This window comes from Anolis sagrei, chromosome 10, assembly GCF_037176765.1.
Source record: "Anolis sagrei isolate rAnoSag1 chromosome 10, rAnoSag1.mat, whole genome shotgun sequence".
Taxonomy (NCBI): Eukaryota; Metazoa; Chordata; class Lepidosauria; order Squamata; family Dactyloidae; genus Anolis; species Anolis sagrei.
This window is the reverse complement of record NC_090030.1, coordinates 30,591,663-30,614,543: the sequence shown is the minus strand read 5'-3', so window position 1 is coordinate 30,614,543 and position 22,881 is coordinate 30,591,663. Positions and strand designations below refer to the sequence as shown.

Below are 22,881 nucleotides of genomic sequence, written 5' to 3'. Positions count from 1 at the left end.
TTCAAGTCAGCTTTTAACAGCCCCTAAGAAAACTATAGTGACACAGAGTGTGTTACTGAACAACCTCTCAATAATACCTCAGCCTGTTTATTATTAATATGGTGGCAGCGGATATCTTTTGAAGAATCAATTTAAGTCTCTCAGTTCCAGTGGTTCCCAGTTCCTAACTTTTAAATATACAGTTGGTTCAGCAACCATATTCCCTCTATATTTTGGTGAGCTAGTCTGTAGTGGTGTTTATCATAATTTGGCTGAGCAGCGTTGGGATTATTATATATATTTTTCCCTACATTGGAATTTAATTTAAAATCTTCTCTACTACTCGCAGTGTTGTTATAACATACCTAGAGGGTCAGTGATCTCTCTCCCATTTCGGATTCTGCATCACTGTCATCCTATGTGGCGCATGCATCAGAAAACAGATCACTTTTCCAACTTTGTATGCATTGATGTATTATAAAACAGTTTTCTTTTTCTTTTACAAAATAACAATGATAGTAACAATATTTCCCATTAACTGTGTACAACCAAAATGCGACTAGACACATGTTTGCAGATGAACATTCTTGCGAGGTTATTCCTCTCATCCTTTTTCTTTTTTACATACATACACATGATCCCCGATTCGCCCCAAGTTCAGCAAGAACTACATCCATCATGGACAACACATTTCACGAGATGTCTTTGGCGATATGTTCCAAAGGAAAATAACAATCGGCATATAAACCCCCCTAGACGTCCCATCCCCACAAAACCCCTTCTTTCCCACCCACCCTTTGACCCAAAACACGTCCCAAAATATGAATCCGTGGCAGTGCGAGCATGGAAAAGTTGTGGTTTTGTGGACAAGTGCAATGCAGAGTAAGAAAGGAGGCGCATTCAATTCCAAGAATCCTTCTCAAAGGATGCGGCGAGTAATTAAGACTTTGAAAATACAAAAGAGTCTCGCTTATCCAACCTTCGCTCATCCAACGTTCTGTATTATCCAATGCAGTCTGCCTCCCACTCGGATTCACAGCCATTTCAATCCACTGCAATGTTTTGGTGCTAAATTCGTAAATACAGTAGTTACTGTGTATTGAACTACTTTTTCTATCAATTTGGTGTAAAACATGATGTTTTGGTGCTTAATTTGTAAAATCATAACATAATTTGTCGCTTTCCCTTATTATCTAACATTTTCGCTTATCCAACATTCTGCCGGCCTGTTCACGTTGGATAAGAGAAACTGACCATTCAACTAGTCCATTTTGGGAAATGATCAATTAGATTCAGACACCTGAAACTATGGATTCCAGAGGGTTCCAGGATTTAACCTCAGCAGAGTGAAAGCCAAAACCAAGGTCACAACAACATCTGTTATAGAACTCCAATATGCTGATGATAACGTTGTCCGTGCACATTCAAAAAAAGACCTAGAAGCCACTCTATCCACCTTGCGTTGAAGCATACAAGAAGCTGGGCCTCTCATTGAACATCGAGAAAACCAAAATGCTCTTTATTTAGGGTTTTTATATCCCGTCCTATCTCAACGTACGAAGAGGGACTCAGGACGGCTTCCAGCAGTCGCCAGCCAAATCCCTCTCCAATGCCAGAAATACAGCTTAATCGTGAAACATTATTTCTAATGTTGACCAGTTCTGCTACCTTGGCAGCCACCTCTCAACAAAAGTCAACATTGACACGGAAATACAATACCGCCTGAGCTCTGCGAGTGCAGCATTTTTCTGAATGAAGGATAAGTGAGACCATACTGTAGTTTTAAACCATTTTAACCCCCTTTTCCATCTGTCTTTTTAAACTCGCCATGTTGTTGGATGCATTTTCTGGCTTTTAAGTGTCATTTTCACATTGCTTTACATCATTTTGTGTTGGTTGTCTTGTAGGACATCCCCAAGAGCTCCAGATACAGCAATAAATACAAAGAAAACAAATAAATGTGGCTCATTCAGAGTCCCCATTTGGCGCATTCATTTTGCAATTGACCCTGCTTTCAATCTCAAAGGTTTCAATGCTTCCCCAATGACTTGGTGACTGGCAATATGCTGGTGCTTCTAGGTTAGGCCACACCTCCTTTCCATTGGCCACACCTCCAAAACAACCTCTGGAAATAGAGTTTGGTCCTCCAACTGAGAAGGGTTTCCTCACCCTTCATTTGGACTTTTGCATGGATTTGATGCTCTCCATTGCGATACTTTGGACAACTTGCTCCATTCATGCTGGATCATAGAATCATAGAGTTGGAAGAAACCTCATGGGCCATCCAGTCCAACCCCATTCTGCCAAGAAGAAGGAAAATTGCATTCAAAGCACCCCTGACAGATAGCCATCCAGCCTCTGTTTCAAAGCTTCCAAAGAAGGAGCCTCCACCACACTCCACAAGGTGCGGAGAGAGTTCCACTGTTGAACAGCTCTCTCACAGTCAGGAAGTTCTTCAGATAGAATCTCCTGTAGTTTGAAGCCATGGCTCCATTGCATCCTAGTCTCCAGGGCAGCAGAAAACAAGCTTGCTCCCTCCTCTCTATGACTTCCTTGCATATACTTATTCATGGCTATCATGTCTCCTCTTAGCCTTCTCTTCTTCAGGCTAAACATGCCCAGCTCTTTAAGCCTCTCCTCATAGGGCTTGTTCTCCAGAGCCTTGAGGACCTCGAGATTTGTAGGATCCAGAGATTGGTAGGAGGTAAGAAATAAAAAGTATCATCATCATCATCATCATCTAGGGATCCCTTAAGTTCTCCAATGATCACATTCAGAGTCATGCTGGAAGACCTGGAAAATTCCTAATGGGTTGTCAAAGGCCCTCGTGGCCATAATCACTGGGTTGCTGTGAGTTTTCTGGGCTATCTGGCAATGTTCCAGAAGCATGCTCTCCTGATATTTCTCCTTATGGTCGAACTCCCACATCCATAGGTTACTATGGGGAGTACCATTGCTTGAACTAAGAAGATCTCTGTTGCCAGTGTGATTTCTCTACCCTTGACTCTTTCATCAAGATTGGCCATTGCTCTTCTCCCAAGAAGGAAACATGATTTCCTGGCTGAGTCTGCAGTCCTCTTCGTGCCTAGAAATGCAAAGTCTGTCACTGCCTCCACTTTTTCTCCTTCTATTTGCCAGTTATCAATCAATCTGGTTGCCATCATCTTGGTTCTTTTGACCCTTCTTCTTTCACCTTGGTTAGAAGGCTCTTCAGCTCCTCCTCACTTTCAGCTATCAAAGTAGTATCATCTGCATATCTAAGGTTGTTAATGTTTCTTCCAGCAATTTTAATTCCAGTCCTGGATTCGTCAAGCCCCACCCATCGCATGATGTGTTCTGCATACAAGTTGAATAGGTTGGGGGAGAGGATACAACCCGGCCGTACGCCTTTCCCAATCTTGAACCAGTCTGTTCTTGAACCAGTCTTGAACCAGTTCTTGAACCAGTCTGTCCATGGTCTGTTCTTACTGTTGCTATATGTTTGTTATACAGATTCCTCAGGAGAGAGACAAGGTGACATGGGTCTCCCCATCCCACCAAAAACTTGCCACCATTTATTATGATCCACACATTCAAAGGCTTCAGAAAGGTGTTTTTCTGAAACTCCCTGCCTTTCTCCATTATCCAGATGTTGGCAACATGGTCTCATGTGCTTCTTCCTTTTCTAAACCCAGCTTAGAAACATAGAATCATAGAGTTGGGAAAGTCCTCATGGGCCATCCAGTCCAACCCCCTGCCAAGAAGCAGGAAACAAATGGCCATTCAGCCTCTGTTTCAACGCTTCCAAAGGAGCCTCCACCACTCAGAGTTCCACTGGTGAACAGCTCTCACAGTCAGGAAGTTCTTCCTCATGTTCAGATGGAATTTCCTTTCCTGTAGTTTGAAGCTACTGTTCCGTGTCCTAGTCTCCAGGGAAGCAGAAAACAAGCTTGCTCCCTCCTCCTCCCTGTGACTTCCTCTCACATATTTATACTTGGCTATCATATCTCCTCTCAGCCTTCTCTTCTTCAGGCTAAACATGCCCAGCTCCTTAAGCCGCTCCTCATAGGGCTTGTTCTCCAGACCCTTGATCATTTGAGAACACATTCTAGCCTGTCAATATCTCTTTTCAATTGTGGTGCCCAGAATTGGACATCTCTCTCGCCACATCTTGCTGGAGTCTACCTAGCAGGATCTTGAGCATTCCCTTTCTGGCATGAGAAATCAGTGCCACTGCACTTTTGATCGTACATTCGACTATATACCATCAAACCACCGTTATAAGGTTTGCAAGGGTTGAGCTCATTTACTTCCTCTGCTAGAACTGATGGATGGCCAGACATGGGACTGGCGGTTGTTCCCTTTCTGCTTTGCCCACTCTGAGATTCACTTTTCTTGCCATAATCTTAAACTCTGCATTGCCTGGGTATGCATTTCCTAATGCTGTTTATTAGAAATCTGTATTGTTAGCTTTACGTCTCCATGGCAATGCTCTGGCCCTGAGAGGGACTCCTATGTATTGCCCTGGTGATGCCCTCTAACCCACTTCTGTTTGTCACCTCTCCTTTCTATATAGTGCCCTCCAGTGGTTGCATTGGAGCACTGCGTACATACACACCTATTTATTTATTTTGGGGGGCCTAGCCCTGAACGGGATAGAGATTATAGTTATAGTATTTTAAGTTGGATCATGATGGGTTTGCATACTAAATTTGGTCCAGATCCATCAAACCATGGAGGAGCCTTTGAGGAACAAACATACACACGTAATTTCACTTTTATACATAGATAGCTATCAATTGAACATGTTTTGCACTGAAGGGGCTCCTGGTGAGGCTTAAAATAGGAGCAAGAGGGAACAATTTGGGTTTTGCATTGGGGATAATAACCTCTTTGGGAGAAAAGAGCGATAGGAACAGTAGTCCAACCCACACGGAATGGCAGTCGACACAACGCAGTGAAACCCAAGCCTTGAACTCGACCTGCGTCCCAGTTTCCAAGCACAACCAGTTTGGGACTCTTCAGGCAGAGTGGCTCTACTAAACTAATGAGACAGTGCAGGACAAGGCTGCATTTTAAATGGGGGTGTTTTGAAGCAGATCACTGGCAGAGACATACATAGAGCATCCCTTGAAGGCTGCAAGTCCACAAACATTTTGCTATCTCTTCCCTCTCAGAGCCGTACAGAGCAGGCCATTGCTTCACAAAGCAACCCTATACAGGTCTACTGGGATGGAAGGCCCCTTACAATAGTCCTGACCCGCAGGTTAAATGTGCATTTGTGAAAATCTGTATCTACATACCTTCCTCTTTGAACGTAACACTCAAGAGTGCATCTGCACTGTAGAATTAATGCAGTCTAACACCACTTTAATTGCATGGCTTAATATGCTAGGATTATGGGACTTGTAGTTTCACAATGCTGTGCAGATTTGATAAGTGTGGATTTGAAATATAGTAGATTCTCGCTTATCCAATCTCCACTCATCCAACATTCTGTATTATCCAACACAGCTGGATCCACAGCTGTTTCAATACATTGCAATGTTATGGTGCCAAATTCGTAAATATTTAGCTCGTTACTACATAATGTTACTGTGTATTGAACTGCTTTTTCTGTCAATTTGTTGTAAAACATGTTTTGGTACTTGATTTGTAAAATCATAACGTAACTTGACGTTTAATGGACTTTTCCTTAATCCCTCATCAGCCAACATTTTCGCTCATCCAAAGTTCTGCCAGCCCATTTATGTTGGTTAAGTGAGACTCTAGAGCAGAGGGTCACGAGGGGGCGTCAGAGGGGTTGCCAAAGACTATCAGAAAACAGTATTTTCTGTTAGTATCCAACGTTCTGCCGGCCCATGTATGTCGGAGAAGCGAGACTCGACTGTATTAAATAAAAAACACTCCACACTTCCTCCGAACCCTGTTTCCTGTTGCATTCTGGATTAAATAGCGGCTCAACTCCATAGCAGAAGTGATTTCAAAATTAGCACCACAAGAAGGTTTCAATCTGTCCCTCTTCTGCTCTAAATTTAAGTAACTACATCCAAATAGCCAAGTCTTGAGCCTCCCCAAAATAGTTAGGTTTGCCTCCTTTTAGCCCCGCCAAAAATATTTGGCTTTTTTGTTACATTCACAATGACATTCCCAAATCCAGCCGGGGAATTTCCCCAAATCCAGCAGTTCTGATTTCAGAGCTCCCACAATGCCTTGCCCTTACAACGGTGGCCTCAGTGTTGTGGGGAAGCCGGGACATTCTTTGCATTAACATCCATTGGTCTGTAAGCAGCCGGCTTCTCCGGGGAAGGGACAAAATCGAAGTTTGGGGGTCTCTCTCCCAAAGGGAGAACCCAAGCCAGTTTCCTAGCCGTACTGCCACTCGCACTCGGCCTTTGGGAGGCACATCCCACTTGGGGGCCTTGCAGAGTCTGAAGGGGCAGGTCAGATGGTCTCGGCATGGGAAACGCCATATCCCCATCAGTGCGGGGTTTTCCAACAGAGCTTTGCACCAGGCCAGGCTCTTCCAGCGCACCCCATACACTCCGCAAGGCCTGTGCATTCAGCTCTCGGCCCCACAGTTTTGCACCTTGCGAGGGAAATACCTCCCCACTGGGTACATTCTGTAGTCCTGGCCAAGAAAGGGTCCCGCCATCTCCCCCTTTTCCAGCCGGAGAGCACGGAGCGCTCGCCTGACCGACGTCCGGAGAAGCAGGGTCCTTTCTGCAGCTGCTCCACTGAGACCAGAGCTCGCAGGGCTTGAAGCCATTCTTGGACAGCTGCAAGCTCGCCAGCTCAAACTCCAAACTCTCGGTGTCGAGGGAGCGACTCCTCCGGCACAACGAGAGCGGCTCCGGTGCCGGTGGACACAACTCCTGGAGGCGGAGGCGGCGGGGAAGGCTGGCGATGCCCCAACTGCAGCTTTGGAAAGAGCCGGTAAACATTCGCTCGTCGCATTCAGCAAAGGATTCCTTCGGCACGTAGCAGCGATCCTCGAAGGCCTCGAAGGAGGCGGACAGCTCCTCGCCCGTGTTCCTCTCCAGGTGCTGCTCGCATTCGCCTTCCCCGTCTTGCTCCACATCGACAATGTCAAATGTCACCATAGTGGGGAGGGCGGGAAGGTTCTGGGTGAAGGCCGACCCAGAGTCGGAGCTCCCCAGGCTTTCGGAGAGGCTGGAGAACAGGGTGCCACTGCTGGTGAACTCCACCAAAGCTTGGGAGAAGTTGACGGCCTGCTCCATTTCGCAGCAACCGTCCGGTTCAAGGGCTTCTCTCCGGTCCGCGTCTGCTCTGCTGGACTGCTCACTTGGTGGGGAGTCGCAGCAGCCGTCATCCTGAAAGAAAGGGTAAGCCACTGGTTTTTCCAGAGCCAAGTCACTTAAACCACGTGACTCGAGCACCATACGTTCCACTTCGGCATCCAAGGCCGAGTCATTTCCCATGAACTGCATAAGGCGGTTGGGGCTGTACCGTTTTTCCAGGCACAGCATCTCTTGAAGGTCTTTGTGATCTCGGCTCTCTGCTGCCTTTCCAGCACTGAGACCCTCGGCTGCGACATGCTGGGAGGCTTCCTCGCAACTTAGGCAACTTTGGCTTTCCCCCAATAGGCCACCCAACTTTGGATTACATTCGCCGTGCTGCTTTTCCCTGGGAAACTGAGTGTTGCGAAGCACCTCGAGGTGTTTCAAGGCAGGCTCCCTCTGCAACTCCCAGAACAGCAGCTGCTTTTGAATGGCAGCCATCCGTTCCTCCTCCGTCTCCATCACCTCCCTCTTCTGACCCATCACCTCGACCAAGTCCTTCTGATCGCGGAGACCAAAGTCAAAGAAGTGGCTCACGATGTCCGGAGGGGACGCTTTAGGATCAAACCAGGACTCTCCTCCATGAGAGGGGCTCAGGAGGGTGTCATCGGGTTCATAGAACTCATACAACGCGTCACCGCTGTAACTGTCCCTTGGAAGGCGGTCTTTCTTGACTTCCTCCAGCCCTTCTCCAGCTTCATCCTCAGGACCTGGAGTAGTCGAGTCATAGTAACCTTCGTCGCTATTGGGAGCAGACTCTTGCTGGTCGCTGTGCGGTGTTAAGAGATCCACACCTTCCACGTAGAGTCGAGCTTCCTGCTTGGCCCCGTCTGTGCCCCGATGCTCACATTTTTCCAGGTGTGTTTCATAGGCTTCTCCTGCTTTGACGGCCCCTTCCCACACCTGCTGGAGATACTCCTCAATCCCGTCCGGCAAGGCCATCTCCTCCCCGCCGCCCTGGTAAGTCACCAGACAGGAACCCCTTTTGCCGGCATCTCTACTCCTCTCGGCCGAGGCACAGCTCCCCGCAATGCTGTCGATATCCGGCTCGGCGATGATATCCCCGCAGCCAGTGAAAGAATCAAAGCTTTTCAGGGAGGTCACGTCCCCAAACAACAAGTTGAGCTGCTCTCCAGAAGGCACACGCGGGGGGCTGCGGTCTGGATACTCCATCTCAAGAGTGTCAGGAAGGTCACGATAAGTTGTGGTGGTACAGAAGACGCCATCTGTGTCCAAATCCACATCCCGAGAGACTTCTCCTCCGCTCACTGCATCTCCTACAATTTCTGGGGGTTGTTCCTTCTCCTGTGGCTCATTGATGCTTGGAGAAACATCACAAGGAGAAGCCCTTCCAGAGTCCTCCTTGTCTTCGTGAGTCTTCACACTCTTCTGTTCTACTGCTTTGACTCCGGTTTCTATCACGACATCGCAAGACCTCCATTCTTGCAGCTCGGTCTTCTCCGGCTCGGTGGCTTTGTTCTTCCGGTGGCGCCGAATGCTGTTGAAGAACCCCCTCAGCCCTTTCTTAGGCCTGGGGAGGAACAAGGATTTCTCTCCGGCGGGTTTCTTCTCGAAGCCCTCCGAACTTCCAGACAAAGAGGCTGACGGGCGGATGAAATTGACCCTCAGGTTGGCCTCTGTTGCCAAGAGGGCGCTTTGAGAACTCGGCAGCTGTGGCGAAGGGAAACTCTCCCCGACATTCGAGGGGCCCTTAAGAGGCCCCGAGTCTTCGTAGCCAATGTCACTGAGGCCATCGTGCGTCTTACTTTTGCTCAGACCCTTTTTCGACGACGCCTTTCCTTGGCCTTTATTCTTCCCCCCAAAGAAGCTCGGCAAGGTACAAATGCTCCTCTTCCCACCAAAGAGCTTAAAGGCTGTTTTCTTCAGCTTGCCTTGTGGCCGGCTTGGCTCAGCCGTGGCAAAGGAGGGGTCGCTGCGCTCCGAGAGGCGGTCGGCGGCCCCGTTCTCCTCTTGCGGCGCCCGGCTGGCATCCTCAACGGAAGGGGACTTGGCTCCCAATTTCGGCTCCAAGCGGGCACTTTCGGAAGCATCCATTCCAGCGTGACTACTTCAACGGGAACTGAATATTCCTGCAGCCACATCTTCCGCAACAAGTTTCCACAAAACCATAGTTGCTATCCTAAAATTAAAAAAAAGAGAGAGAATGGGAAACCAGCAACAATAGTCTGAGAGTGTGTCTACAATAAGCAATTTGACCCTGCTTTTACTCAAGCTGTAGTTTGATAAAGCCTTCTCTGTCTATTATTATTATCACTGTATATACTTGAATATGTCAAGTTTTTCAGCCTTTCTTTGAGCTGAAAAAGCCTCCCTCGGCTTATAAAGGGGTCAAGGCTTCAATGCCGCCTCTGGTGTTACAGCTGTTTCCAGCACTTCCTTGAAATCTATATAAATAAAAATGTAATGTTCGTTTGTGGGATTAACATAACTAAAAAACCACTGGAGTGTCCATCACCCATAAACGAGTGTCCATCATCCACAAACACGTGCACACACACACACACACACAAAACCCCAGCAGAACAGTCTTCAATACCCCAAAATACACCATATATACATATACACACACACGCATACACATAAGCACATGCACACATTCATACACACACATATATATATATGCACAAATACACACAAATATACACACATATACATACGCACATGCATATAGATAAGCACACACATATATACAATATGCATGTACACATAAACACACAAATATGTACACACACACATACACACACACACACATACAAACACAAATATATACACACACATATATATACTCACAAAACACATATACACAGACTGGGCCACAGCAACACATGGCAGGGGACAGCTAGTATCTATATAAATAAAAATGTCATGTTAGTTTGTGGGATTAACGTAACTCTAAAACTACTGGGCGAATTGACACCAAATTTGGACACAAGACACCTAACAACCCAATGTATGTCCTTCACTCATAAAAACACTGAAAAACACAGCAGAAGGGACTTAAAAAGCCAAAAAACAAAAATCCCACAATTACAACGCATGCACAAAACCACATATATACACAAACACACATTCACAAATATATACACACACATATATGCATATATACACAAACAAAACACATACACAGAAAGGGGGAAGGAAGGAGGGAAGGAAGGAAAGAAAGGAAGGAAGGAAGGAAGGAAGGAGAGAAGGAAATAAAGTGAAAGAAGGAAAGAAAGAGAGGGAAGGAAGGAAGGAAAGAAGGAACAAAAGAGAGAAGGAGGGAGGGAGGGAGGGAGGGAGGGAGGGAGGGAAGGAAGGAAGGAAGGGAGGAAGGAAGGAAGGAAGGAAGGAAGGAAGGAAGGAAAGAGAGAAGGAAGGATGGAACCAAAGAGCAAAGGGAGGGCGGAAAGAAACTGGTAGAGAAGGAAGAAAGAAAAAGGGAAAGGAGAAGGAAAAGAAAAAGAGGGAAGGAAGGAAAGGGAGGGAAGGAAGGAGAGAAAGAAAGGAACGAAAGAGCGACGGAAGGTTTGGCCACAGAAGAGACTTAAAAAGCAAAAAAAAAAAATTACAATGCATGTGCATAACCACATAACTACACCTATACACAGACTGGGCCACAGCAACGCGTGGCAGGGGACAGCTAGTATTTATATAAATAAAAATGTAATGTTAATTTGTGGGATTAACCTAACTCAAAAACCATTGGGCGAACTGACACCAAATTTGGACACAATACACCGATCAAGCCAACAAGTGACCATCACTCATAAAAACACTGAAAAATACAGCAAAAGAGACTCAAAAAACAAAAGAAAGATACATTACAACACATGTGCAAAACCATATGTACACACACACACAAATATATATACACACAAAACACACATGCACAGACTGCGCCACAGCAACGTGGAGCAGGGAACGCTAGTATGATATATTTTCCTCTGCTCCCTTAAGAGTGTGTTTTGTTTTCCAAATACTCCCTCTCACTCCGTTTCTCTTCCAAGGCTAAAGCTGCCCATTTTGGAAACTTTTTTTAAAAGACAGACAGAGATACAGTGTTCTCTATCACAGATGCTCTGTTCCAGGACCACCCGCCTCCCTTCTCCTCCTCCCCTCTCTCTTCGTCCCTACTTTGCAGATTTTCACTTATCGCGGGTGGTCCTGGAACGAAACCCCCGCAATAAGTGAGGGAAAACTCTATATATACATACATACACACACACACACTACACTTGCCTCAATCTCCAACAGACTTCTGAAGATGCCAGCCATAAATGCAGGTGAAATGTCAGGAGAGAATGCTGCTATAACACAGCTATACAGCTCGAAAAACTCACATCAACCCAGTGATTCCGGCCATGAAAGCCTTTGACAACACATTGCTGATTCCCTTTCTCCTCCTTCCTGGACAACATTTTGCCGCAACTGGAGAACTGATCAAGAGAAGGAACTGGATGCCTTGGAGTTTCTCAGCGGGACGCTGGAGAAGAAAGTATGTAGCCAAGGGGGCCACCCATTAAGCCTTCTTTCATTGGAAGGGAGAAGGTTAGCGCTGCTGGTAGGAAGCTTTTAAGCAGAGGCTGGGTGGCCATCTGTCGGGGGTGCTTTGAATGCGATTTTCTGCTTCTTGGCAGAAAGGGGTTGGACCGGATGGTCCACGAGGTCTCTTCCAACTCTATGATTCTATGATAAACAATAGGGTGCATCTACACTGTAGGTTTAATGCAGTTTGATACCACTTTAAGCACCATGGCTCAATGCTATGGAATCCTGGGAGTTGGTAGTTTTGCTGCCAAAGGGAGCTGGGGCCTTGCCAAACAACAAATCCCTGGTTTTTGTGGGTTTTTTCGGGCTACCTCTGAGGATGCTTGCCATAGATGCAGGCGAAACATCAGGAGAAATGCCTCTAGAACATGGCTCTATAGCCCGAAAAAACCCACAAGAACCTAGTGATTCCAGCCATGAAAGCCTTCGACAATACAACAAATCCCTGGACTGCATAGCATTAAGCCGTGGCACTTGAAGTGGTGTCAAACTGCATTAGATGCAGTCCTAGAAAAGACATAGGGATCAAATCCAAAACGGTCACCCCGAAGCCCTATTGACTGGGACGGTTGCAAATGCAACCCATCCTCCTGATATCCTGCCGCGCCCAACAAAATCAGCTTGAAGTCATCAGCAGGTTGAGCAGAGCCTCATCCCGACGGATTAAAGGGAATTGTGCATGCCAACATTAATAGTGTGGCTAAATCGCTCTCTCATGTGGGAGCCACAATGGAAATGCCTTTTACCCCCTTCATCTAATGACCTCAACAATTGCTAGCTATCTGCCAGGTCCACACATTCTAAATTAATGAGCTCACAGCACACAACGCATGCAAACACCAGTCGTTCCACTGAACACCCAGGTTTCAGCAGAAAGAAAGCAACTTTGCAGAAAACCCGCACATTTCCAGCTCTAGGTCTCTTTTGGCACAGAAAAGGGCCATTTTGGGGGACTACACCCCCCCCCCCCAAATCCCCAATCCCTTCTTGTTCCTGACTTCACAGTAATGTTGGGGAAATGCAACACGCATTTGTGTTCCCTTTCAACAGGTAAATTTTAAAAAAAATGAAGCGGGAAAATGTTGTTTATTTTGAACAGTGTAATGGTTTCAAATAACTTGTCAGGTTTTATTTCTTACAGAGGATGGTACTTATATCTTGAGTTTCTTAAAACAAAGTTCCACACACAGAAATCCAAAACGTTTTGACTCTCCCTTCCTTCCACAGCACTCTAATCCCTATAGAGGCCTATTAACTATTATCCTCAAAGAGGTATCTTGTAAATCACAAACAGTTCCCAAACTCCTCCTTCCTTCCTTCCTTCCTTCCTTCCTTCCTTCCTTCCTTCCTTCCTTCCTTCCCCCTTTAAACTCCTGACTGCTTTCTTCCCCACCAAACTCCTAACTGCCCAAAAGTGGCTGCCTTGCTCCTTTTTTCCTCTGGCTCCAGCCATGTCCAGTTACTGAGTTTTTTGCCTCCAATTTAATCAGCCAATCAGACTGTACTTCTGGCTAAGAGGCTGCCTGATTGCTCCACCCACCTTACTCCTTAGCTTCTGCAAGCTGGGCCTGGTTTCTACCTTTCACACCAACCCTTTAAGGTAGGCCAATCCATTACACTCACCCTGCCTCTTATGGCCTCAGAAGGATGCATCATAACATTGATCAGGTAAATGGGTTTTGAAGTCCTTCTCATCATCATCCAGACTAGGAGAGGAGATATGATAGCCATGTATAAATACGTGAGAGGAAGCCACAGGGAGGAGGGAGCAAGCTTGTTTTCTGCTTCCTTGGAGACTAGGACACGGAACAATGGCTTCAAACTACAAGAAAGGAGATTCCATCTGAACATTAGGAAGAACTTCCTGACTGTGAGAGCCGTTCAGCAGTGGAACTCTCTGCCCCGGAGTGTGGTGGAGGCTCCTTCCTTGGAAGCTTTTAAGCAGAGGCTGGATGGCCATCTGTCAGGGGTGATTTGAATGCAATATTCCTGCTTCTTGGCAGGGGGTTGGACTGGATGGCCCATGAGGTCTCTTCCAACTCTTTGATTCTATGATTCTATGATTCTATGATTCTATGATTCTATGACTAGTGTTTCCATATCAGAAGAGACTTGAGAAACTGCAATTCACTTCTGGGGTGAGAGAATTGGCCGTCTGCAAGCACATTGCCCAGGATGTTTTGATGTTTTACCATCCTTGTGGGAGGCTGCTCTCATGTCCTCGCTTTGGGAGCTAGAGCTGACAAAGAGAGCTCATCCGCGCTCCCCCCAGATTTGAACCTCCGACCTGTCTGTCTTCAGTCCTACCACCACCGGGGGCTCCTATGTGTACTTTGTTGGATATTTTTTGCAGGTGGAAAAAAGAAAAAGAAACGAAGGCTGAGAACATTCAGGGGGAATTAACGTGCCTGAGTTGCTAAAATCTCATACCTGGCAAAAGGGAAATGGGTCACATTTGTGCACTTTGATTTCCCTTCCTTGCTTCTGAACTACAACAAACATAACCTTGGAGAAAGTATATGACTGTTAGAAATGTTTGACTGCTTTGGAGGATAAAATATCCTTTCCATATAGATCTTTAAATGGAGGCTGGATGGGCATCTTTCTGGAGTGCTGTAGTTGGCTATGCTTGGCAGAGAAAGGTGGACTAGATGGCCTTTGGGGGTCCCTTCCAACTCTGAAGATTATATGCCTTGGGTAACATAGATAAGATCATCATCATTTAGGTTTCAATGTTTAATCTTATTTTAGGGTTTGCATGTTTTTTTTAAAAAAAAACCTTGTATATTGTATTATTTATAGTGTTAGCCGCTTTTATTTTTTAATAATAACTAGCTGAACCTGCCACGCGTTGCTGTGGCCAACCCTCTTTCTCTCCTTCCTTCCCTCCCTCTTTCTTTCCTTTCCTCTTTTTCTTTCCCTTCTTCTTCCTTCTCTACCTCTTTCCTCCCTTCCCTTGCTCTTTGGTTCCATCCTTCTGTCTCTCTTTTCCTTCCTTCCCTCCCTCTTTCTGTCCTTCCTTCTGTCTCTCTTTCCTTCCTTCCTTCCCTCTTTCGTTCCTTCTCTCCTTCCTTTCATCTCTCTTTCCTTCCTTCTCTCCCTCTTTCTCTCGTTCCTTCTCTCCTTCCTTCTGTCTCTCTTTCCTTCCTTCCTTCCCTCTTTCGTTCCTTCTCTCCTTCCTTTCATCTCTCTTTTTCTCTCGTTCCTTCTCTCCTTCCTTCCGTCTCTCTCTCTCTTTCCTTCCTTCCCTCTTTTGTTCCTTCTCTCCTTCCTTCTGATTCTTTCCTTCCTTCCCTTTTTCTCTTTCCTTCCTTCTTTTTCATTCCTTCTTTCCTTCCAACTTTTTCTTCCCTTCCCTTCCCTCTTTCTTTTGTTCCTTCTCTCGTTACTTCCCTCTCTCTTTCCTTCCTTCTTTCACTTTTTTATTTCTTTCTCTCCTTCCTTCCTTCCTTCTCTCTCTCTCCTTCCTTCCCCCTTTCTGTGTATATGTGTTTTGTGTGTGTATGTGTGTGTGTATATATTTCTGTATGTGTATATATGTGTGTTTGTGTATATATGTGGTTTTGCACATGTGTTGTAATGCATTTTTTGTTTTTTGGCTTTTGGAGTCCCTTTAGCTGTGTTTTTTTTAATTAATTTTTTTATTAAGGGTAAAAAGGAGGAGAAAGGGGTGTTTTGTATATACATAGAAAATGGGAGAACAATAGTGATAAAGAAAAGTGAAAAAATAAACAATAGATGGAAAAGGAGAGAGAGAAAATTTTATATATCTATATATAGATATATATATAGGAAATAAAAAAGGAAAAACCCAAAAAATAGAAAAAATCTGTCTTTCATATATGTGTTTGTGTATATATGTGGTTTTGCACATAGGTTGTAATGCGTTTTTTGGCTTTTAAAGTCCCTTCCGCTGCGTTTTTCAGTGTTTTTATGAGTGATGGTCACTCGTTGGCCTGATACGTATATTGTGTCCAAATTTGGTGTCAATTCGTCCAGTGGTTTTTGAGTTAGGTTAATCCCACAAACATTACATTTTCCCCAAATAGACCTTGACATTTGGAAGTTGTAGTTGCTGGGATTTGTGCCAAGTTTGGTCCAGATCCATCATTGTTTGAGTCCACAGTGCTCTCTGGATGTAGGTGTACTACAACTCCCAAAGTCAACTCCCGCCAAACGCTTCTAGTGTTTTCCGTTGGTCACGGGAATCCTGTGTGCCATGTTTGGTTCAATTCCATCATTGGTGGAGTTCATAATGCTCTTTGATTGTAGGTGAACTGTAAATCCCAGCAACTACAACTTCCAAATGACAAAATAATTATTTAGTGATGTTCACTCATTGGGTTGTTAGCCGTATTCTGTCCAAATTCAGTGTCAATTCGTCCAGTAGCTTTTGAGTTCTGTTAATCCCACAAACAAACATTACATTTTTATTTATATAGATACTAGCTGTACCCAGCCACGCGTTGCTGTGGCCCTCAGAAAACAGAGTATTTGCAGACATGAAGCAATCTGGGCTAGGGAACTCCTCCCACCAAAGGTTTCCTGCTGGCTAGTAGGAGCCAGGCTGTTAAGGTGCAAGGTGGCATGGAAAATAAAGTAATGAGAAGCAGCAACGGAAGCTGCAAGGCTTTTCAGTTATATTCATGCTGGCCAAAACACTCAAAAAAGCCTCTTTGAAACAGAGGCTGGATGGCCATCTGTTGGGGGTGCTTTGAATATGATTTTCCTGTTTCACAGAATGGGGTTGGCCTGGATGGCCCACCAGGTCTCTCCCAACTCTAGGGCTTGCTGGTTCTATATTCTTCTCTTCCCTTCAACACTTTCCCCCTTCCTTCTTTCCTTTCTTTCCTTCCTCTTCCCTTCCTTTATTCCCTTCCTCTTCCCTGCCTCCTTTCCCTTCCTTTTTCTTCCCTTCCTCTTCCCTTCCTTTCCCATCCCTGCCTCCTTTCCCTTCCTTTTTCTTTCCTTCAACCATTCCTTCCATTCATAATCTTCGCTTCACCAATCCCTTTCTTCCTTTCTTCTCTCCTTTACGTTTCTTTCCCCCCCATCCTCCGGGACAGTTTGTAAGGGTTTTTAAAGTGTTTTTTTTTGGGGGGGGGGAGTGAAAGGGGGGGATGTGGGAGAGTTGCTGGTCTTCTCATGGTTCGCATCCTCCCTTCACCTCTGGTCTTGGGGGAAGACTTGCCTGATAGCCACGTGGGCTTCATGGAGCTGCTGCGGTGGCTCTAGCTGCTGCCGGGGCTTGCCTCGCCAAGCCCCCACCCCTCCGTGGGGCCAAGCCTTCTCCTTCCATCCCTCTTTCCTTTCCTCAATCCCTCCCCTCCCAAAAGAAAAAGGACTCTGCCTTCCTGAATGAAAGGGACTCAATGGCGAGGCTTCTCTTCCCTCACAACGGTTGATGCTTCATTCTTCTCGCTTTTGCACATGCTCTGTAAGGAATTTTTTTTGGGGGGGGGGGAGTTTTAAGTTATTTCCCCTTCATTTTTTACTTTTGTTGTTTGAAAGACATAGATCGGATTAGAATGTGTTTTGCTGCCAAATTTGGTGTCAATCCGTCCAGTGGTTTTTGAGTTCTGTTAATCCCACAAACGAACATTACATTTTTATTTATATAGATGTTGGGTGGATGGGATGTTTGGGTAGGTGGAATGATTGCTTTTCCGTATTATGTAGTTGTCTTTTTTCTATTTTGGACACTGCTTTAAGTCTTATATGTGGGGGGAAAGCTGGATAAAAGTAAATAAATAAATAATAGGGAACCCTATTGAATGGATGACTTCTAGTAGAAATATACTATAGATCTGTCACTCCAGGACTTCGGAAATACCTAGAGAAGACGTTGGTAGGTCCTCCACTGCAACTCCAAGGACTTTTTTATTTCCTAAACTGGACACCCAAATAATCACAATTTCAGCCAGCGACTATATAGTAGGCTTGGGCGGTTTCGTTCGTTAATTTCGTAATTCGTTATTAATTCGTATTTAAATTAGCTTACGATCCAATATTGAGCCATGCAGGACTATTGTGAGGAGTAATTAAATATCGAAACAATTTTTTCCATTTATTTCGTATTGTTTCGTAATTGTTTCGTAATTATTTCCGTATGTCTGGTGCAAGTTTTATAGTTGTTTGTTTTATCAGTGATAAAAAATAAATTATCACACCAACAGTCAACAACAGAGGGAGAGGGAAGCTTCAGAAGTTCCCCCTGTCCCATTTGGAGGTGTTTTTTTGCATATTGCGCAATCGCGTCCGCCATTAACGAATCGATTCGTAATTTTACAAAATTTCGTATATTTCGAACTTTTTTAAAGGAAAATTTTGGAATTCTTTTTAAAAAAACGAAACGCAAAAAAAACCTAAAAACGAAACGAGTTTAGAACCAAATTTTTCCGTGGTTACCCAAGCCTACTATATAGCTCCCAACTACAAAACACACAAATTATATGGTAGGTTTTTTTTATTTTTGTAACACAACCACTCCCCTCCCCCCCCCAACAAATTACTTTTAGGGCAATTAACCCAACAGCCTTTCATCAGAATGTTGATTCTACATGTTTTAATTAACTCTGCACAAACACACACCATACAAAATCACCATTTCGCAGCGTGCAGACAGAAGCCCATGTTTTAAGGGGGTGCAGATCCGAGCCATTCTTGTGTATCTTTTTATTGCCTACCCAAAGTATAGCAACACAAAGCCGGCACAAAACAGCAGTTTAAGTGCAAACGACAAAGTCTCTGCACAGATTTGGACTGGTGTTGGGTTTCAACAACAACAACATTTTAGGTTTTTCTAAATCCTTGTGTGTTACTGTTTATATGTGTTTGTATTGTTTTTGCTTATTGTTTTTTTGTTTTATTGACGTGTTGTCGGCCTTGGCCTCATGTAAGCCGCTCCGAGACCCCTTGGGGAGATGGTGATTGGGTATAAATAAAGTTTTATTTATTATTATATTATTATTATTATTATTTTATTACATCCATACACTGGTGTTGGGTTTTAGATATAGTTTAGTTCAAACTTTGGGGTCAGGCTCTGCTAGGGTTTTCCGTGGGTGCATCTACACTGTGGAATTAACACAGTTTGACGACACTTTAACTGCAACAGAAGCCTGGGAGTTGTAGTTTATTGAGCACTGGCTCTCTGGCTGACCTTATAAAACCTTACTTACTTAGGCGATCCCTCGTTGGATGAGTAAGATGGTCTTCCTTGATGACTATTTTTGTGGGTTTGTAGGTGGCTGTGGAGCCCTATTCTTATAAAACCACGCCCCCCAGGATTCCATAACATTGAACCATGGCCGTTAAAGTGATGTCAAGCTGCATTAATTCTACAATGTAGACGCACCTCAAGTCCAGGCTTCTTAAGCGGATGATGGTCCTAAGCATAATCCTCTAAATTGAGTCTCTGCAGTGTTATGGTCTTAGGTCTGCAGATCTACAAATCCCTTAATATCCAAAGCATTCGCATGAACCTGGCCAGAGACCAGCCATGTGTCAGTGGGAAGTTTTGGGTTGTCTATCCTCCTCGTTGTTGTATTTTCCCCAAAATAAGACCGGTCTTACTTTTCGCTCCATTAGGGTTTATTGTCCCGCCTCATAGGAAACCTGCTACAAAACAGGAGCTTTTTTGTTGAGTTCCAGGGCCAGAGAAGCAGATGGCGGAAACAGAAGAACGGCCTGCCTCAGGGGAGCGTGCTTGCTCCATCCATGTTCAACATCTACACAAATGACCAGTCACTGCCAGAAGGGACAGAGAGTTTCATCTATGCTGATGATGGTGCCATCACCGCTCAAGCAGGGAGCTTTGAGATGGTTGAACAGAAGCTCTCTGAAGCTCTAGGTGCCCTTACTGCCTATTATTAGCATAGTACAATATAATATTAAGCAACTTTGGCAAAGCCAAAGAAGCCATTACTAGTGTTTCAATGAATACCCAGGCTACTTGCCACTCGCCATAAGAAGGACAAAGTTGAGTGGGAGACTGGTAACACAGTATTCTGGGAAATGTAGTTTGGGAAGGGAAGGCCCCCTGTGGCAGAGAATGCAAAAGGCCCTGCCCTGGACTACATTTCCCAGAATGCAGTGCTCACCATCTTTTGGTGCTAGTTATTGGCAGTAATAATATGTATGAATGTATATTGTATGTATATATATCCTGCAATCCGCTCTGAGTCTCCTTCGAGGTGAGAACGGCAGCATATAAATGTCATAAATAAATAAATCTATATAAATAAAAATGTAATGTTCATTTGTGGGATTAACAGAACTCAAAAACCACTGGACTAATTGACATTTGGACACAAGACACCTAACAACCCCAATGCTATGGGAATCCTGGGACTTGTAGTTTTTGCAAGGACTTTAGCCCCAATGCTATGGGAATCCTGGGACTTGTAGTTTTGCAAGGGCTTTAGCCCCAATGCTATGGGAATCCTGGGAGTTGTAGCTTTGCAAAAGGCTTTAGCCCCAATGCTATGGGAATCCTGGGGGTTGCAGTTTTGCAAGGGATTTAGTCCCAATGCTATAGGAAACGTGGGAGTTGTAGTTTTGCAAGGGCTTTAGCCCCAATGCTATGAGAATCCTGGGAGTTGTAGTTTTGCAAGGCTTTAGCCCCAATGGTATGGGAACCCTGGGAGTTGTAGTTTTGCAAGGGCTTTAGCCCCAATGATATGGGAATCCTGAGAGTTGTGGTTTTGCAAGGGCTTTAACCCCAATGCTATGGGAATCCTGGGACTTGCAGTTTTGCAAGGTCTTTAGCCCCAATGCTATGGGAATCCTGGGTGTTGAAGTTTTGCAAGGGCTTTAGTCCCAATGCAAACGTGGGAGTTGTAGTTTTGCAAGGGTTTTAGCCCCAATGCTATGGGAATCCTGGGAGTTGTAATTTAGCAAGGGCTTTAGCCCCAATACTATGGGAATCCTGGGAGTTGTAATTTAGCAAGGGCTTTAGCCCCAATACTATGGGAATCCTGGGGGTTGTAGTTTTGCAAGGGCTTTAGCCCCAATGCTATGGGAATCCTGGGAGTTGTAGTTTTGCAAGCCTCTCCACCAAACTATAAATCCCTGCAAAGGGGAAGAAGTCATTCCATTCATTCTACAGAGAAAATGAAGCAAAAGGCTGTTGTGTTTCTTGCAAACACGGAAGTGAGGCCTTCACACGAGCAATCACGACACGCATGTCAACAAGAGGGATAAAGGGGGGGGGAGGCTTTGAATGCAAAAGGTTGGGACAAAAGGGAGGCATTCCCACGAGCAACGACACGCGTGCAAAGCTTGCAAAGGCGATAACTGCAAGGAGAGGGACAAAAGCAAGGCATTCCCACGTTCAAAGGCACTTAGGCCAAAGGAAAAAGGGGGAGGGATGCAAAGCAAGAGGAGGAAAAAAAGGGGAAACAAAGGCAGGGGGAGGGAAAGAGCCTTGGAAAGGGGGGAATGGGGAAAAGCAGCCCCCAAAAGGGAGCCCTAGAAGCCTTTTAAGGGGGAAATACTCACCCGGATTGCAGGCCTTGCTTTGCAATGCTTCCTCGCCTCGCCTCCCCGGGAAAATAGAGAGCCCGGCGAGGGCGGGGCCACGTTGCCAGCGCCACGGCGTTCCCATTGGCCGGCGGGAGTGACGGGCGCCAGGCATCAGCCAATAGGAGGCCGATGTTGCTTCTCCCTCCTCCTGGAGCTCCCACCTTCCCCTTTGCATGCCACTTTGGGTTCATCCAGATGCAGTTTGACCCCAATTGAACCACCCTGGCTGGTTCTATGACCCAATTTGAATACTGGTGGAGTTTGGGGAAAATAGACCTTGACATTAGGGAGCTGTAGTTGCTGGGATTTATAGTTCACCTACAATCCAAGAACATTCTGAACCCCACCAACAATGGAATTGAACAAAACTTGGCACACAGGACTCCCATGACCAACAGAAAATACTGGAAGGGTTTGGTGGACATTGACCTTGAGTTTGGGAGTTGTAGTTCAACTACATTCAGAAAGCACTGTGCACTCAAACAATGATGGATCTGGACCAAACTTGGCGTGAATACTCAATATGCCCAAACACTGGTGGAGTTTGGGGAAAATAGAACTTGACATTTGGGAGTTGTAGTTGCTGGGATTTATAGTTCACCAACAATCAAAGAGCATTCTGAACGCCACCAACAATGGAATTGAAACAAACTTGGCACACAGAACTCCCATGACCAACAGAAAAAAAACTGTACGGCTTTGGTGGACATTGTCCTTGAGTTTTGGGGTTGTAGTTCACCTACATCCACAGAGCTTTGTGGAGTCAAACAATGGTGGACCTGGACCAAATCTGGCATGAATACTCAATATGTCCAAATGTGAACACTGGTGGAGTTTGAGGGAAATAAACCTTGATATTCTGGAGTTTTAGTTGCTGGGATTTATAGTTCGCCTACAATCAAAGTACATTCTGAACCCCACCAATGATGGAATTGAACAAAACTTGGCACACAGGACTCCCACATCCAACAGAAAATACTGGAAGGGTTTGGTGGGCATTGACGGTTTGGGACCACCCTACCTGCGTGACCGCATCTCCATCTACGAACCCACACGCTCGCTTCGATCATCTGGGGAGGCCCTGCTCGTGATCCCACCCACGTCACAAGCGCGCTTGGTGGGGACACGGGACAGGGCCTTCTCCGTGGCGGCCCCCCGACTCTGGAACGCCCTTCCAAAAGATCTCCGACAAGCCCCCTCACTAGCAGTTTTCAGAAGGAATTTGAAAACTTGGCTGTTCCGTTGTGCCTTCCCAGATTAGGAATCCCTATCCCAAGTCCTAGTAGCACTTTAGCACAATTAACATTGCTGCACACCGTACTTTAATTCCTACGCCCCTCCTGCCATTTCAGCACTTTTAACCTTGTACCCCTCTCGCCGGCCGAACCAGTTTTAATATGTCTTGATGTATTGTTATTGCTGTCTCACTAATTTCTGATTTTGATTTGCTTCTTTGATTTTTGATTTGCTTTGTTATTACTTGTTATGTTCTCTATTGTATTGTTTTGTGGCTTCGGCCTGTGTAAGCCGCATCGAGTCCTTCGGG

At 45.3% G+C, this 22,881-nt stretch overlaps 1 protein-coding gene across 1 annotated transcript; it reads right to left on the bottom strand.

Annotated features, from left to right (window-relative positions):
- Positions 1-427: 427 nt before the first annotated feature.
- AMER1 (APC membrane recruitment protein 1) lies at positions 428-21,398 on the bottom strand. Its single transcript, XM_060756458.2, has 2 exons — positions 21,312-21,398; positions 428-9,399 (listed from the first exon to the last, which is right to left on the bottom strand). The coding sequence occupies exon 2, from the start codon at positions 9,312-9,314 to the stop codon at positions 6,192-6,194; it is 3,123 nt and encodes a 1,040-aa protein (XP_060612441.2). The 5' UTR covers positions 9,315-9,399; positions 21,312-21,398; the 3' UTR covers positions 428-6,191.
- Positions 21,399-22,881: the final 1,483 nt, after the last annotated feature.

What these genes read in the sequence shown, in the direction of transcription:
- AMER1 (XM_060756458.2), bottom strand. Translation starts at nt 9,314, where the DNA reads ATGGATGCTTCCGAAAGTGCCCGCTTGGAGCCGAAATTGGGAGCCAAG.